The 16,147-nt window shown below is 55.1% G+C and overlaps 1 protein-coding gene across 4 annotated transcripts in view; it reads left to right on the top strand.

Annotated features, from left to right (window-relative positions):
• The window catches only part of LOC133347089 (tRNA (32-2'-O)-methyltransferase regulator THADA-like), a 42,656-nt gene that overhangs the window by 21,858 nt on the left and 4,651 nt on the right, over positions 1 to 16,147 (top strand). For 2 of the 4 annotated variants that reach the window (XM_061559038.1, XM_061559041.1), the window contains 10 exons: positions 740 to 875; positions 1,980 to 2,116; positions 4,464 to 4,615; positions 5,343 to 5,452; positions 6,667 to 6,799; positions 7,432 to 7,554; positions 8,001 to 8,124; positions 8,274 to 8,365; positions 9,387 to 9,479; positions 10,295 to 10,438. In XM_061559038.1, coding sequence (XP_061415022.1) covers positions 740 to 875; positions 1,980 to 2,116; positions 4,464 to 4,615; positions 5,343 to 5,452; positions 6,667 to 6,799; positions 7,432 to 7,554; positions 8,001 to 8,124; positions 8,274 to 8,365; positions 9,387 to 9,479; positions 10,295 to 10,408 — 1,214 coding nt within the window. In that variant the 3' untranslated portion in view covers positions 10,409 to 10,438. Of the gene's footprint in view, positions 1 to 739; positions 876 to 1,979; positions 2,117 to 4,463; positions 4,616 to 5,342; positions 5,453 to 6,666; positions 6,800 to 7,431; positions 7,555 to 8,000; positions 8,125 to 8,273; positions 8,366 to 9,386; positions 9,480 to 10,294; positions 10,439 to 14,160; positions 14,321 to 16,147 lie in introns of those variants that run through there. The other 2 variants (XM_061559039.1, XM_061559040.1) reach the window with 2 other exon arrangements.

Here is a 16,147-nt window from a genome sequence, read left to right as displayed (position 1 = left end):
CACAGCGGAGAGCACTTTTGCATCTGCCAGTCAGTCTGGTCTGTTAATCAACAAACGACTGCCTTTGTCCTGTGACTTGCAAGAAAGCCTTCGGCACTCTAAAGTGCGCCCAGCCTTGCACAACAATCATGGCAAGGGGCCATCCATTTAGTACTTAACGCAAAAATCTGTCAAAACTTGACCCCTCCCCCCCTCCTTGTACGTACGCGTACTTTTTACACCACCCCCCCCATCACCTGCGTACGTACATGATGCACCCCCCCCTTCCCCCGTTTCCTATGTGTACTTACATTGTCAGTAGACCCCCCACACGCAAGCGTACGCATTTGGGTTAACCCCCTTCTCCCCCCTCCATGCGTACGTACTAAATGGATGCCCCCTAACTCTACCGCCAGTGCCGAATGGTGGTGCGGATGCGTGCGCGATTATTAGGATTATGAATTGCATTCGGCACTGAAACGATATAGTGCCTCAAAGTGCCGTGTGTGTGCGCGTGTACAATGTGACCTGTGGCCCCGTGGTTTGCACGCTCTGCTACAAACCCAGCGACCTGGCTAACATCAGTGGCGAGTAATATCGGAACCAGTCCCGGGCCTCCCCCTGCGTCAACCCGCCCTCAAATCGGTGCATGGGTGCAGTCGCGTGCAACGGACACCGACACCGGGGAGATAAAAGTATTCTGGTCGTGGTGCTGATGCCGCCGCCCGTTGTCTTTGTCGTCGGCATCGTGCCGCTGCAGTGGTGGGCATGCTGGTGTCGGGCCTGGAGGCCGACGTGGCCGTGGCTGAGCACAGCCTGCTGGAGGCGGCGGGCACGCGGCCCATGTACGGTCGCCTGCACGCGGCCGCTCACCTCCTGCACGGCACCCGCCCGGGGTGAGTTTTCTGGACCGGCGCGAGACCGCTCGCTGTACCGATACTGGGGGGGGATTTGGGTTTCTCCTGGGGCCTGCAAGCATGGCTCAGTCGCCCTCGCCGTTTCATTTCCCCCAAGTGAAAGCCGCGTGCTGCGGAACATCCGCTCCGTGTAGAAATGCAATCTTTAAATCCTCAACCCGTCGTGCTGTCGGCATCGTACTGTCACGCGGAGAGTGGTGGCGGCGTGCCGCGTTCGAGAACGGCCTCCGGAAGGTGACGTCACTGAGGTCCGTTCATTTGCCTCTAATCCACACGACGTAGTGCCTGCCACCTACCCGCCTGTCCTGCTATATAGAGCTTAATACTTCATGGCCATCCAACTATTGGAATAAAGCAATAGTTAAAGTTCAAACAAAATCTTCTTGGTTCTTTCGGTAAAGTCACGTGACTTTACCGAAAGAACCAAGAAGATGAATCCCTGCAGTCACGAAAGCTTTAAATCGAAATTCAAACAAAATGTCACCGTCATTGTTTTTTCATGGTCAATGGTTATCTGACTGGTTCGCTACATTTGGGAACCTGGTTTCTGCATGCGACGGGAAGCTAATGTGCCCGGAACAAACACGGATTCCAGTGGATTGCGCTCAAACTCCATGCCCATCAATCACCTACTTGCAGTTTTGTCTCCTGGCCGGTGCCACTTTGTTGTTCACTAGGTGGTGGTGGTGGTGGTGGTGGGGGGTGTCTCGCAGGTAATGGGTCCACCACTGCCTGGTCCACCAAACCCGCATCGCTCGCCACAGGTGCGCATCTTGGCCATCACTCGGGGCTTGTGATCTATCATTTGTGACCAGGTCGCTTCTGAAAAAGAAGCTAATAGCTCAGTGGGTTTCACCTGGTAAGATAAAAAAAAAATTGGTTTATAAAAAAATTGAAGTGATTTGTTTACCTTTTCTATACTTTGCACTCCTATTGCATTTTTTGTTTGTTTTGCTCGTCGTTGTAATGTTCTGACCTGCCCCTGCTGGACATCTGTGACAAAGAGCTTCACAGCTCATCGGATTCCTCCAGTCGAAGTAAATCATCTGATGGATTCTAATTCGGCGGCATTGGCTGTTGCAGCTCTCTGTGCGCCGAGCCCGCGTGGCAGCACCTGTTGGAGAGGCTTCTGTCAGCCGCTTGGCGCGTGTCCCGCATCGCCTCCCGCGTCGTCAACAGCTCCTCGCCCGAGGGCTTCATCCCGGACCGCCCCGGCACCGGTGAGACCCCGTGCTCTGGACGCCCCCCCACCCCTAACGCCACCAACACCGCCGCCGCCAATCTCGGCGTTTTGCCGACGCGTCGCCGTGCTCGGCGCTTGCGAGCCGGGAAGTTTGCTCGAGTGCGCGGTTCACGTTGTCGCGGAGCGGCGGCCGCTCGCGTGAAGCGTACAGCGATACCTGCAGCGCCGACGGGCGGTGGAACGAAAGGAGATCGCATTCGAATTCATCGCCCGGCAAGCAGCAGGAGTGCACGTGGTGCTTCCTGCCGTTGCCTGCTCAGCCGCAATCAGTGCCCATTAGAAATATATCTTTGTTAACTTTACTCGGCGAACAAAAGGAATGTAATTGTTGAAAAGACGCAGGTCTAGAACACAACAGGGTATGTACGTACATATCCACAGCAATTATAAATATTCTGCCAAGAGCATAAAATGTCAAATCGGCGCGTATTACCTGCCCATTACAAGCTGGGAATGCACACCGAGAGACACTGAAAGCAACACGAGGATTCGAGAACAAATGATAATTAGACTCCTTATTGGCCGTTAAGAAGCCGCGCTCGCTTGAGAAGAACACCGCCACTGCCGGGGATGAGACTGATGAAGGAATGGCGACGACACCAGGGAACAACAACGTGCCCAAGAGGATGACCAACGTGGAGGAGAAGGAGGAGGAGGGATATGATCAGCTCATACACAGGAGCAGCGAGATGGATTTCAACACGGCAGTGATGGCAACGGCATGAGCAGCCTTTCATCCAGCAGTGGATAAGTAATGGCTGACAATTTCTAATGGCACAAAAAAAAATGCGCTTCTGTTAGCCGCAGATGGCCACAAATCGCTGCCGAAGGAATCTTCCAACGGGCAAGCGCAGGACAACTCGGCCGCATGTGCCAGGGGTCCTTCTTCTGTCACCGGGGAAAACCAGCGGGTCGCCGGTGTTGCCACGCCGACGGCAAATGGAGAGTTGCCGTCGGCGCCAAATATTTGCCTGCCGCGCTTGGCCGTGTGCCCGGTGCCACTCGAGGAATTTCTGAGTGGAGCTTTCAAAGCCTGTGAGGTGGGAAAGAGGCCAGCAGGCGGAGACACACACCGCCGGTGCAATGTGCGTAGCAGCCAGTGGGCTGCTCTGTCGGGAGTGCAACAGATGAGACGAGGTCGTGACTACAGTGCAGTACAATCCGCTGCGGTTTTATTTAATCTTTTCGATGAGAAAAGTATCGCAGAGGGGCGCAGCTGCAATCGTCCGCTGTGCGCCGCGCGCCGCGGTGAAGATAAGAGGGGGGGGGGTAAAGCGTGGGACAAGGAGTCTGTCGTCGTTTGCGTGGACACAATTCTTTGTCTGGCTCGTGAAGCCCCCTTCTCTCTCGTGTCTCGTGACCGTCCTGCTGTCCATGACCGCGAGCCGCTCCATGTGAACAGCGAGAGATGTGCGTCACCGCCCTTTCTGGGCGCTCGCTCCCATGTGTATTTCTTTGTCCTCGTTTTATTTCGGGTTGCATTTCTTTTTGGGGTAGCGGTTTCCTGCGTTAAATCTCGATTAAAAAAAACTATTTTCTTTAGAATCGCTTTTTTGTGTTTAGTTTGTTGTCTTTCCCAGCACCTCCCGATTAGCACAGTGGGCTACGTATGGTGTGAAAGAAGTTCAACATACAAACATACGTTTAAATCAAAGCACAGCAGGGACTGTTTGTACGGGCGGACCGAAGTTAACTGGTCCAGCGCCAAAGGGAGCTGGGAATGGCTCCTCCGAGTGCTCGTGAAATGAACGCGTCTGACACCCATCGGCGTAAACTTCCCATAATCTGGCAAACCCGCAGCTGTGAGAATGCAGAGATGACTCCGGCCGAACCAAACCCAAGGTCAGCAGGTTATCATGGCCATTACAGCTGATGCCACCACACTCACCATCACTTGCTTCCTTCACTCAATCCCGTAGTTGCTGCGAAGACCAGATCTGTCCTCCATGGGTCGCTCTTAACAGTATCCCACCATTCTCTTTGGTTCTTTCGGTAAAACCTCCATTGGCTGGAGGTTTTTCCCCTGGTCACCAGAACCCGGGTCCGATTCGGTCAGTGACGTGCCCCCTGCACGTTCGTCCCATCCGTCAAAACCTTTCTTCGGTGTCTTAATGTCCTTCCCTTACCGTTCTCTATTCCAAATGTCCCAAGTTTCCTACCACCCTATCCTTCCACGAAACCGAATGCTGCTCTTTGTTTCCTGAGGCTTGCGCTGCGCCGCCCGAATGCTCGTCGAGCCGTGTCTGTGTCGAGCGTGCTCGCGAGTCGAGGGGGGGAGGCCGGACTCGCGCGTTGCCCGACCTGTGCCGCTGTGGCCTTCGCAGGCGCGGGCTGCGTCGCGGCCGCAGAGGAGGAGTGCGAGGGCGCGCGCAGCGTCAGCGCGCAGGCCGTCCTGCTCTGCTGCTGGCGCAGCATGAAGGAGATCTCGCTGCTGCTCGGGCAGCTCTCCCAGCATGCCGCGCTGCAGCCCGCTCAGGTAACCAACTTCCTAAGCAGCGTGCCCCCCTCCCTCCCCGCCCTCCCCCCACACCGCACCACGCAATTCCACCGGCCGTGCGTGAGAGCCAGGCAGTAAGCAGGCAACAGATTCACCCACTCCATGCTTTGGAAAGTTTTTTGTGATTCGCAAGTTACTATTGGATTTATTTCGGGGGCGGGGTGGTGTTTCGTTGCCATTTCGGCGCATGCCGATTCTGTGTCGGTGCAAATGCATTGCCAGTCTACTGGTGGATGAGGACGTCGGCACATTCTGGGGGGCCGCGGGGGGTTGTTGGGCCACACTTGACGACGCTGGTCAGCGCGGCTTGATGAAGGCGGGCAAGTGGGAGCGTAGAAGCACAGCGCGTTTCAGGCCATTTGGTTACACTCACAAATAAAGAGGCGTAAATAATCGGCCCTCGCAGGAAGAATTCGCCGCGTGAGAATTTAACTCTCGGGTTCTATCCGACGAAGGCAGACGAGTCGCTAACGCGTCCGCGGGTCGCGCGATTAAATGTTTTGCCAGCGCTAAATCCGTTCTGGCTGCCGAGTTGCCCTCGATGCGATGCGCGTGCGTGTGTGTGTGCGTGTGTGTGTGTGTGCGCGCGTGTGTGCGCGTGTGTGCGTGTGTGTGTGCGTGTGTGTGTGTGCGTGTGTGTGTGCGTGTGTGTGTGCGTGTGTGTGTGCGTGTGTGTGTGTGTGTGCGTGTGCCCGCGGCCATGCAGATGGAAGCCGTGGGCCACTACTTCCGGCAGCAGCTGCTGGAGTCGAGGCACCGTGGGGCCTTCGAGTTGGCCTACGTGGGATTCGGAAAACTCGTGGACGCTCTCGCTCGGTAATGGGCTCGCCCCTCACCCCGCTTACTTACCCCCACCTCCCCCGCTCACGATCACCGCTCCCCACAATCCTGGCACAACCACATCTTGCCCCGAAGCAGAGCCTGCAGCTTCCCCGGAGAACATGTTTCTTCATGTTTTCCCGCTTGTCAAATTTTCCCAATTTAAAATGCAGACAAGTTAAACGCACTTCCCAAGACCTCTCCTTACTGTGTCAGTATTTAGTTGTGGTCAAATAGCTCTGAGACTTTCTTTCGCATTGTTTAAACCAAAATTGCAGTTGTTAATGCATCGTGTCTGTGCATTTCCGCAGAGCCCTGCCGAGACGATCGTTCTCTTAGCCACGTTTCCCCCCCCCCCCCTCCTCTTAAACATCCCATCGGCCTCTTGCCCTCCGCCCCGGTGACAAGGAGGCCTTTGTTTTTGTTTAGTTATTTATTTTGTGTCCGCATTTATGTAATCTCTCAGCAAGAGACACTCAAGGGATGACACGTCAACCCTTTATCAGTGATGGAGGAGAGGCCCTCGGAGGCACGAGGTCACAGGGCAGCGGCAGATAACGGATTATAAAAGGTGATCCGGAGTGCCGCTCGCTTTATTTCTGGCGGTCAGGAGCCCGTGGCGGGCCACTTTCATGGCGTTATCGGCCCGCGTGCCGCGAATTGGCACAAAGTTGAAGTGCTGATTCCAGTGACGCACGCGCACTCGGGAGCACACGCACGGCGGCTGTGGTGCTGCCGGCCTGATGCGCTGTCTCCAGGTTTGGCATGAAAACATGTGCTCCAAGTGATTTCATTTGTGTGCATTGTGTGCGTTGTGCGTGCAACCTCCCGTGGGGAACGGTGGCGTAGTGGTTAGAAGCGCTGCGGTACGAACCCGGCACCCCGAGTTGCGATTCCCGCTCACGGCCAACACCAGTGACAATTATTTGAACCGCTCCTGGGCCTCTCCTAGGTTGACTCAACCTCAATATCGCCACGAGGGAGACAAAGGCGGCCGGACATGGTGCTGGCCACCCACCCCCTCGTATGCCCTGCCGGCCTTCTTGGATGCTCGCGAACAGCAGTTGGTCCTCCAGTCTTTTAAGGGCTATACGGAGGAGGGGGGAGGGGGTTTCTGTCTTCGTACACCTTTGTTCACGTGTGTGGTCGTGTGTGTGGTCGTGCATCCGTGCCCTGTGTGTTTTGTCGACGTTTTGGGGTGGCCATCGCAGAAGTGAGGACCCGGCCTTGCAGACTCTGCCGCGGCAGTGGCTGGAGGCGGTGCTCGGCGAGGTGAAGGAAAGTGCCGCGGCTTCCAAGCTGTGCGCCACGCGGCGCAGCGCCGGAGTGCCCTTCTACATCCAGGTGTGCATCGCGCGGCGGTCTCACGCCGGCCAATGCGGCGAGGCCTCATCCGCGCCCGTCGGGCCATGCGCAGGGGTTCAAAAGCACTGCGCTGCCTCCCCAGTGACCTTGGTCCAGTTCTAAAGCAATGATTGATTGCGTCAGTGCCAAGTGGGGTCCCATAAGCCAACCTGGCCTTATATAAGTGTACTCGGTGTGGTGTGTGACCATGAGTAGCAGAGACACGTAAGCAGTCGGGTATGATAATAGCACTCGTCGTATTAGTTGGTGTGAGTTAACTGTCTTATTTTTTATACAATTTGATATGCACAATAAAAATATCTTTGCAAGGCTTTTGGTGAATGTGCAGAAATTCCGACCCACGATGCCACGGCTAATTTGTTGCTTATGCAATGGGTTTGGCAGATCGCTTGCTGTTTATCACATCGGTCTCAATTTCTGAGAAAAGCAGCGCCGCTTGGCTCTTCTAAAAACTGTGCTCCACGGGGAGCCAGCCCACGTCGCGGCCCCAGTCGTGAGAGAGCCAGAGCCACCAGACTGCCCTACTCCACTCAGCTCTTCCTCGGTGAACAGCCTGCCGAGTCTTTGATCGTCTGCGTGCGCACCGCGTGTGTCTTGCGTGCGCACGTCAGGCGCTGGTGTCCGCTGAGCACAAGCGCTCGGGACGCTCCCTGCTGTGCACCGCCATGAGCCAGCTCCTGCCTCTTGCGCTGCCGCAGGGAAAGGGTCCCGATGAACCCGGCGTCCACGCCCAGGTATGCGGAACCCCGGGGAGACCAACGGCAAAGGGAGATGGAAAAACAATCCCTTCGGCACAATAACCCCCAGGTGCCTTATAACTGTCCTACACGGCAAGCTGAAAGACAGCAATTCTGTTTCACTATTAACGGCCTAGAGTGCATAGCTCTTGTCGCAAATTAACCAGGTGGCTGATGTGGTCGGCAAACATGACTTGGTACAGTGGCAGAAACCTAATAACTTGACAGCGCAACACGAGTTGTTTGTCACATTCCCACGGCCACTAGCGATGTTAAAATAATAGATTCTTGAAATCATGACCCTGAATCCTGGACTATTGAATTTCAATAGAGTTAATGGAAGGCTAACCTTGAATGCAAGTGTCTATGCTGTCCGATTTGTGCTGAGCCACAGAGTGGTGACGTCTGTGCCCGCCCATTCGCCCTTTTTACTCGCGACCCAGGTGCACGCGCTCAATATCTTGCGGGCTCTGTTCCGCGATTCGCGGCTCGGCGATCACATGACCACGTACGTCCCCGACGCGCTGCGGGCTGCCATCCTGGGGTTCGCGTCGCCCTGTCTGGGCCGTGAGTACATTTACTTCGCCGCGTTCAGTTTACTTAACGCCGGTCAATTGTAACGATTCGGAGCAGTGGCGTCGCTCTCGATAGGTCCGCGGTCGCCATGTGTTTCCCAGTCTCGACCACGTTTCGCCGCTCTCCCACCCTCCCTCCAGGTGTGCAACTCCTGCACGCTGCTGTTCAGCACCCTCATCACGCGTGTGTTTGGAGCGAAGAGGTCACGCCGTGCGCCCGTTGGCAGCAACAGGTGGGCATGGCGGGGCCCAGAAACGCGGGCACACTCTTGAATGCACACAAACTTCGCACCACGCTACCAGGCCACGGCAATTTGGTGACGGTTGCCAATAACGTTTCGGCTGCTCATCGCGTGCCGCTCCATCCTCACCACGCCGGCTCGTTGGGCAGCATCGTGATGTTGAGAAGGTCGGTGTTCTATTATCACTTTCCAGCAGAGGTCCCCCAATAGCAAACACCTGGGCTGGCAGTGGACAAAAGTGGCATTGCCAAAAAGGCCCCTCCCTACACATCCACATGCCCCAAACACCCGCAAATCAATACCGTTGGTTTAAGAAGCCTTTTACGTCAGCAAAAATAAAAACACAATTTGCTCCAAGAAGTCTCAATAGCTGCATGGGATGGCATTCGCAATGTTTGGGGAGTACATTCCAAGGAGGGTGAGGCGGCTTTTAGGTGGGGATAGCCTAATGGTGGCGAGGCCAACAGGTGTGGTGGCCTCATCAAGTTCAAGTTCATTTATTAGGTATAGCCCTGTGAGCCATTCGGCTCTTGAATCAGGTGCAACCGCAACAAACAAAAAAACAAAAACATGATCAAAAAACATCTTAAAGTGACTATGTGACTGAGTGCAAACAGAAAATCCAAGAAAAGACAGCAAAATATTGCAAAAAAAGAAAACACCGTACTCCAACGCTGTATGATAGTGGTGTTCACGTGGGAATGGCCTTAAGGTGGAGTGGTTTCGGGTGGGATGGCTTTCAAGATGCCATCAATTCACTTGGACGGCTGGGGTCCCCTGCATCGATCCCCGATGACCTTTGCGCATCGCTTCGTCCAAAGTCTCACTGGCAGTAGAAGGTGCCGAGTGATTGACGATTCGAGGCATTCTTCAAAATGGGGTGGCCGCCACATCCCACATGTAACGTGAAGTCAGCCCCCATGTTGTACAGGGTCGGCTGTGCTCGCACGGGGCCAGGCCGGGCCTCGGCGTCGGTCTCACCACGCCACGTCCGCCGTCCGTGTTCCCGCAGAATGACCGGGCGGGAGTTTTTCTCCAGATACCCCTCGCTCCATCCGTTCCTCCTCGAGCAGCTGAGCCGTGCGGCCTCCACGTGCTCCCACAGGTACCGCAGCAGCGTTCAGCCGATGGCTTCTCATGCCTTCGCGCCATGTTTTTGGAACATTCATTTCTTTGTAAGTTAACTTTTCCCCAATCATACCAAATATGTGCAATTGGCAGTCCATTCTCAACTCTTGCAGAAAGCAGCGGAACGTCACTTTGTTTATAGAACAGACTCTGGAAGATGACGTTCTAGAACTACTGCTGAGATCAGTTTGATTGCCTCTCATCCACACTGGGTAGTGAATCTTATGCTACATGTTTAAGCGGCTACTTGTTTGTGCCACTTGGTCTAAAACGAGTTGCTACTTACAGAAAATCACCATCATGAAGATTTTTAACCATCCTTTATATTTAACATCAATGTTGAGCAGTATCACATTATACGTCTCAGAGTTAATGCCAAGGCTGATGGCACAGCTGCTGTCAGTAAACCTGGCGAGAAGTGCTGTGCAGTGATGTTGGCGTCGTTGTCTGTGTGTGTTCGTGCGTATGTACACGTGTGTGGGGAGAGGGAGTGCAGCAGCAGTTAGTGCACTGCACTACGAACTCGGCGACCCGAATTCGATCCCCGCTCTCGACCAACACCTGTGACGTTTATCTGAACCGGTCCTGGGCCTCTCCTAGGCGCCCGGTGCAGTGTGTAAAAACCACCACTCAGGAGATAGGGGTAGCTGGGCGTGGTGCTGGCCACCCAACCCCTCGTGTGCTGTGACGTTCTTCATAGGTGCTCACGAAGAGCACCGTCCCCAACAGTCTGCTAAGGCCATGCGGGGGGATGTCTTTGTTGTATGTGCGCGTGCGTGCCGTGCTCGCTAGCAGCGGTGGCGATGCGGTGGGTACGGCGAGCTTACAGCCGGCGCTCTTCCCACTGCTGCTGCTCCTGGCCAAGCTCTACCCGTCCCCCATGGACGGCACCTACACCGAGCTTAGCCTGGCGCCATTCCTGCCCCTGCTCGTCCGGTACCACCGCCACACCAAGGCCCAGCGTCCACCGCAACTCACCCCCCCCTCCCCTCACTTTGCCGAGCTGTATCCAGTCATCCGAGTACAGGAGCGAGATCGATTGTTGCATAGTAAGACTGTCACAGGTAGTGATGGCTTGGAGATGCTGATATAATGATGATGATCCAATCGTGATTACAGAGACAGGCACTGGAATGACACCCAGAGGTTGGTGACCAAGAGTAAGACTGAGCGATATTATTTCGAGTGGACCATGGCAATCTACGGGGCTTTAGCAGCAGACGCAACGGACAAGCGTGGTGACCTTGGCCGTGAAGAACTCTTCACCGTGACCTCGTGCGAGACGTGTCGCTCAACGCAGGACGCAAAGCTGCGTATGTTGCACGGTGAAAACCGTTTAGCGGAAGTATTGTTGCGGTCGCCTAGTGTATCTCAAAGGGTCTGCTCCCACACGCGGTGTTTCTGGGGTGGCTGGTTCAGCCACCGTTACATACAGGCGCGTATCTTGTCGCCTCCAACTACGTATTTGACCGGTGTGCCATCTAAACCGAAGCCAATGGGTGCCCAAACGGTCAGAGCGTTTCTTCTATCCGCTCTGTGCCAGCATCCACGTTCCGTCTTCTTTCATTCACCCAAGTTGACTTGCCTGGCACACGAGATGCGGGAAAAACAGAGAACAAAAATATCCACGACACAGCCGCCTCTCCCTCTCTCTCCGTGAGCACCCAGATCACAGCGGTGACGACATTGACTTGAAAAAGATACGCATCTTATACGTAGGAACGAATCTTGTGTCGGTGGCCGCTGTTGCTGGGGTGGACTCGGTTTTACGATGCGTGCGTGCGCGCGTCCGTGCGTGCGCGCGTGTGCGCGTGTCCTTGTAGCTAGGTGTGCGAGCGTGCATGTGTTTAAAGTTTGCCCGGCTTTCAGGAATGCTCTTCCATTATAAAGGTTCCCCCCCCCCCTGCCCCCACCCCCCATATGGAAAGGCTCGACCTCCAGGCCTGGCCTTCAAGGCCGGGGCAGCCTAAACGCAACGCAGATTACCGCAGCGCCAGCCCCACCGCGTGGGGGCCGCACTCCGCATTCCTCGCTCGGACCCCGCTCGCCGAGGAGGCCACGGAGACCCCCCCCCACCCCTCCAGCCCCGCGGGCAGACGAGGCAGAGAGTATAAAACTCGACTCCGGCGGAGAGGGAGGGAAGGGGTGCAGTAGTGAGGAGGAGGAGGGAAAACCTCAGACGCTCTTTCACGCGCAAATCACAAAAGCAGCGTTTCACAAATCAAGATTTTTGTTTTGTTTTTAGAAATCGGTCTACATTTTTTTCTTGAGGAATGGCAGGAGGGGGCGGGGGCGACATGGGCCCGGCGTGCGTGTGAAAGCGCACGAGTGTGCGTACGCAGAGGGAACAGCCATCACAGTTAATGAATCGCCCCTCGCTAAGTCAAACTTAGACACTAATTGCTACGGGGCTGGTTTTTAATCATCGCACTGTTTTCTTTACTGGGGGTAATAACTAATAGCTGCAATTTTTTTGCGTTTTAGTTGCATTTGCGCTGCTGGACTCGCCTGCGCATGTGGAAAGTATGCGTGCGTGTTGGTGTGTGTGTGTGCGTGTGCATGCGCTCGTGTGTGCGTGCACACGCACACACACGCGGTAGTGCAGTGGTGTGCAGTGGTTATTGCGCTGCGCTCCGAACCCGCCGACCCCGAGTTCGATTCCCGCTCACGGCCAACACCATCGACGATTATCTGAACCGGTCCCGATGCGGTGTGTAAACGTCGCCACCGGAGAGACAAAGCCTTCATAGGTGCTCGCTAACAGCACTTGACCCAACAGTCCGTTCAGGCTATATGGGGGATCTCTGTGCGCGCGCATGTGCACAAGGCATGTGCGCTTGCGTTTTTCCTTTTTTGTTAGTCAGCATGTGTTTGTGTTTATAACACGATCACTCGATGAGTCCAAACGTTTCGCATGCCCCTGATCGCGTCTTGCCAGCGCTGCAACCGCAGCCTATCGCTCGTGGCAAGCGAGCATCTTCGTGTTTATTTGTTTAATGAGTTCATTTCCTTCGTCCAGCCCCCCACCCCCTGTCCCCGCATCCCTCCCCCTGCTGCCCCTCCCCCGTCCGCACCATCCTCGTTGTAACTGTAACCACCGCCGCATGCTTTGCCTGTTAAAATTAAAATGCAATTTCATGCCGTTGCTGCCAGGCCCAGGGATAGATTTAGACCGAGCGTGGCAGACGCGGTCACGCAACGGCGGAGACATCTCCGGACCAAACTTTGCCCCTTTACGTTAACACGAAGCGAAGAGCGCGTCCAGGGGCCGGAGAGTGTAAGACCTCCTTCGAGTGAGCCACAAGTAATGCAACCTTGGGACTATTCTAAGAAGGTGGGGGGGGGAGTGAACAGATTTTAAATGTCAAGTTTCATCACGCTTGGCTTTGTGGCACCACCGCCGTTGTTACTTTTTTTTTTGTCTGCAAGCATCCAGCAAATAAGGAAAAGCATTGAAACACTCGACCAATTTTGGCTGTGCGTGTGAAGGCATGTTAAAGTGATCGCAGACCAGTTTAGCCCACACTCCAGTCTCTAGTTCCTGTTCTCCCTTGCCTAGCTCATTATTTCTCATCTATCCCACATTCACATCTGTGGTCCATGCTCGACGAAGTTCCTGACCGTGAAAATGCTGATGGCCATTACACAATGTTGGGCCTGTGAGTCACAGGTAGGACAATCCTATTTTGAGCTGTGGATCGGTGTCTGTGTGTGTGCGTGTGGGGAGCGGTAGTGTAGCGGTTAGCGCGCTGCGATATGAACCTGGCGACCCGGGTTCGATTCCCGCTCACGGCCAACACCAGTGACGATTATCTGAACCGGTCATGGGCCTCCCCTAGGTCGACTCAGCCTAATATGAATACCTGGTGTGGTGTGTAAACATCGCCACTGGAAAGACAAAGGCGGCCGGGCGTGGTGCTGGCCACCCAACCCCCTCGTGTACTGTTCCGGCCTTCATAGGTGCTCGCTAACAGCACTTGCCCCTACAGTCTGTTAAGGCTATACGGGGGATCTTTGTCTTTGCCGTGTGTGCTTGTGAATGTGCGTGAGGAAGTGGTGTAGTCGATTACGCACTTCGCTATAACCCTGGTCACACCTGGGTTCAACGTAAGTGCCAATTAGTATTTGAACTAGTACCAGACCTCCTTCAGGTCAACAATCTTAAATGATGTACCTGGTGTAAACATCTGCACTGGGAAAGACAAAGACGGTCGGGCATGGCTCTGGCCTCGTTTTGCCTCGTCAATCGTCCTAGCTGCTTGCTACCATCCCTTGCCCCGACATTACGGTATGTAAGGCTAAATGGGGGATGTGTTGTTTGTGCTTGTGTGCATGAGTTCTGGAATGGCTGTTAGCCCACTGCGCAAAGAACCCAGCTGCCTGGGTTCCATTGCCAACCATGGCCAACATCAGCGACAAGTAATATCCGAAACAGTCCTGTGCCTCCTCTGTGTCCACTCAGTCTTAAATAATTACTTAGTGCGGTGTGTAAACAACGGCACCGGAGAGACAAAGGTGGCCAGAAGTGGCGCTGGCCACGCCGCTCCCCCTGGTGTGCCGTGCCGGGACTTAATAGGCGCTCGCTAATGGCACCATCCACGTCGGCTCCACGAAATGTTTTCTCCGCCGCTGTCTTCTGTGCGCGCGGACGCTTCCAGGTGCGGGGGGTCGCCCGTGTGGCGCGCCCGCGTCATGGCCGCCCACGCGCTGGTCGCCTTCATCCCGGCGGCGGCGGCGACGCGAGTTCTGTGCGAGCTGCTGGACTCGCTGCCCCGGGGCCTGCGGCAGGCAGACGGCGCGAGCAACCGCACGCACGGCACCCTGCTGCAGGTTTGTGCAGCAGGGCGATGAAAGGGATGGATGAGGTTCGCGGCCCCGACCAGAATTTGAACTCCCCAACCTTGAAGTTGTGATCTATGCCCTATTAAGTCCCGGGCACGGCCGTGCTGCTCAGCAGGATTATAATATATCAGCTCTGGAAGAGGAAAGGGCAGCCAATTTCCAGACAACCCCACAATAAGTATCTTCCTACCGTCGGCGCACATCGCGCGTGACGTCGAACGGCAGATCCGCGCGTAGCCAGGCAACGGCAGCCCCTGTCCCTTCCCACCCGGCGGCAGTAAACACCGCCGCCGCCGCCGCTGGTCACGGTGTCACCAGCGGGGGCTGCAGGCGCTTGCCGGGGATGGAAGGAGGAGGGGGGAGGCGGACGTCGCACATCTGTTTGGGGGTCGTGTCGCAGGGAGGATGGTTCGTCCCCTCCCCTTGCCCTTGCAGTGGTGCCATGCCCCACCGCCTGTGCCCAGCTCCACTGCTGTGTTTGGCTGGGGTGGGCACTGTTTGTGTAGCGGGCACGAGTGCCAGCTCCACTTTAGCCGAAGGCAGCGCTCGTAATGGCTCGACGGCCGAGTGTTGAGTAAACAGCAGCAGTCGCCGTCGACGGCGCTGTTACGCGGTTAGACCAACACCAGGGTAATGTCGTGTCAACACCCGGCACTGAAGCCCATCTACAACGTATACATCATCACCGCCGTCGTCATCACCACCACCACCGTCATCATCATCGACGGTGTTCTCTGTGCGCCAAGTATCTGCGATGGTTGCCTTTGGCATTCCTGGCCCGTGGATGCCAATCAAGAGTGCAACAGAGAGTGGCTTAGCCGAGCAAAAATTACGCACGGCATAAATCCCCCATTAAGCCGAGTGTAACCTCTATAATGATCAACAGCCTTTTGTCTCTCGCACGACTTTCTGTCAAGAGGCAGTTCCGCAGCAAACGGGAGTAAATTATAATGAGCAGGTGCAGCAAAGTGGCAACACAGCTGTGACAGGGCTGGGCGCTAGAGAGGGAGCGAGGGGGGGGGGGATTAAAAAGGGGAACAAGACTGGGGGGGGGGGGACCAAAGGGGGGTCTCTGGAGGGGTCATGTGCGTCTGCAAAGCCAGCTTCTATAAGGCAGTGACGTGGGCTAATTAGAAAATAAAAGAAGCTATGATTCTGGGATGAGCCCCCCCCGGCGTGCTGCTCTGGGTGACCACGTGTGAGTGGTGACGGAGCGTGCCGCGAGTTTTCTATTTTCTGAGACATGAGCAAAACGTTTTTTCTACAGTTTTAAGAGGCCATATGGTGGCATTGTTAAAGAGGCTCCCAGACCGCAAGAGGCCATTTCACGTTTTATCCTCTGCGCGAAAGGTTTTATTCCATTCTGTGAAAGCAGAAAATAGATGCATTACACCGAACTGTATTAATAAAGTACCCTAGCGACTGGTGGCATGCGGCCATGCTGTGGGGACTGGCGGCTGAAGAGTGAGTGCTGCTCACTGCTCGGCCCTGGCCTCTCCCTGACCTGCACCGGGGGCTGTTTCTCAACATCGCTGTTATTTACAGGCCAATCTTTTTTTGTTTTAATGTGTACACTCAACATATGAGTCACTTATTTTTCTACTTGCCTTATCGCTATATTTTTCAATCGTGTGTTTGTATTTTACTGTACATATATGAAACGTACAAAGTTCAAAGGGACATTTTGGTTTTACTGACGCTCAACTGCAGCCATCGGCCAACTGAGCTTACGAAAGGCAGTCCCATGATTCGTCACCTCTCGGGCTCATCAGCAAGCCACGGTGCCCCTGCCCATAATCACAC

This window comes from Lethenteron reissneri, chromosome 25 (assembly GCF_015708825.2).
Source record: "Lethenteron reissneri isolate LAM-NWPU_2019-01 chromosome 25, ASM1570882v1, whole genome shotgun sequence".
Classification (NCBI taxonomy): domain Eukaryota; kingdom Metazoa; phylum Chordata; class Hyperoartia; order Petromyzontiformes; family Petromyzontidae; genus Lethenteron; species Lethenteron reissneri.
Note: the sequence above shows the minus strand (reverse complement) of the source record. Positions and strands in the feature narration are given on the sequence as shown.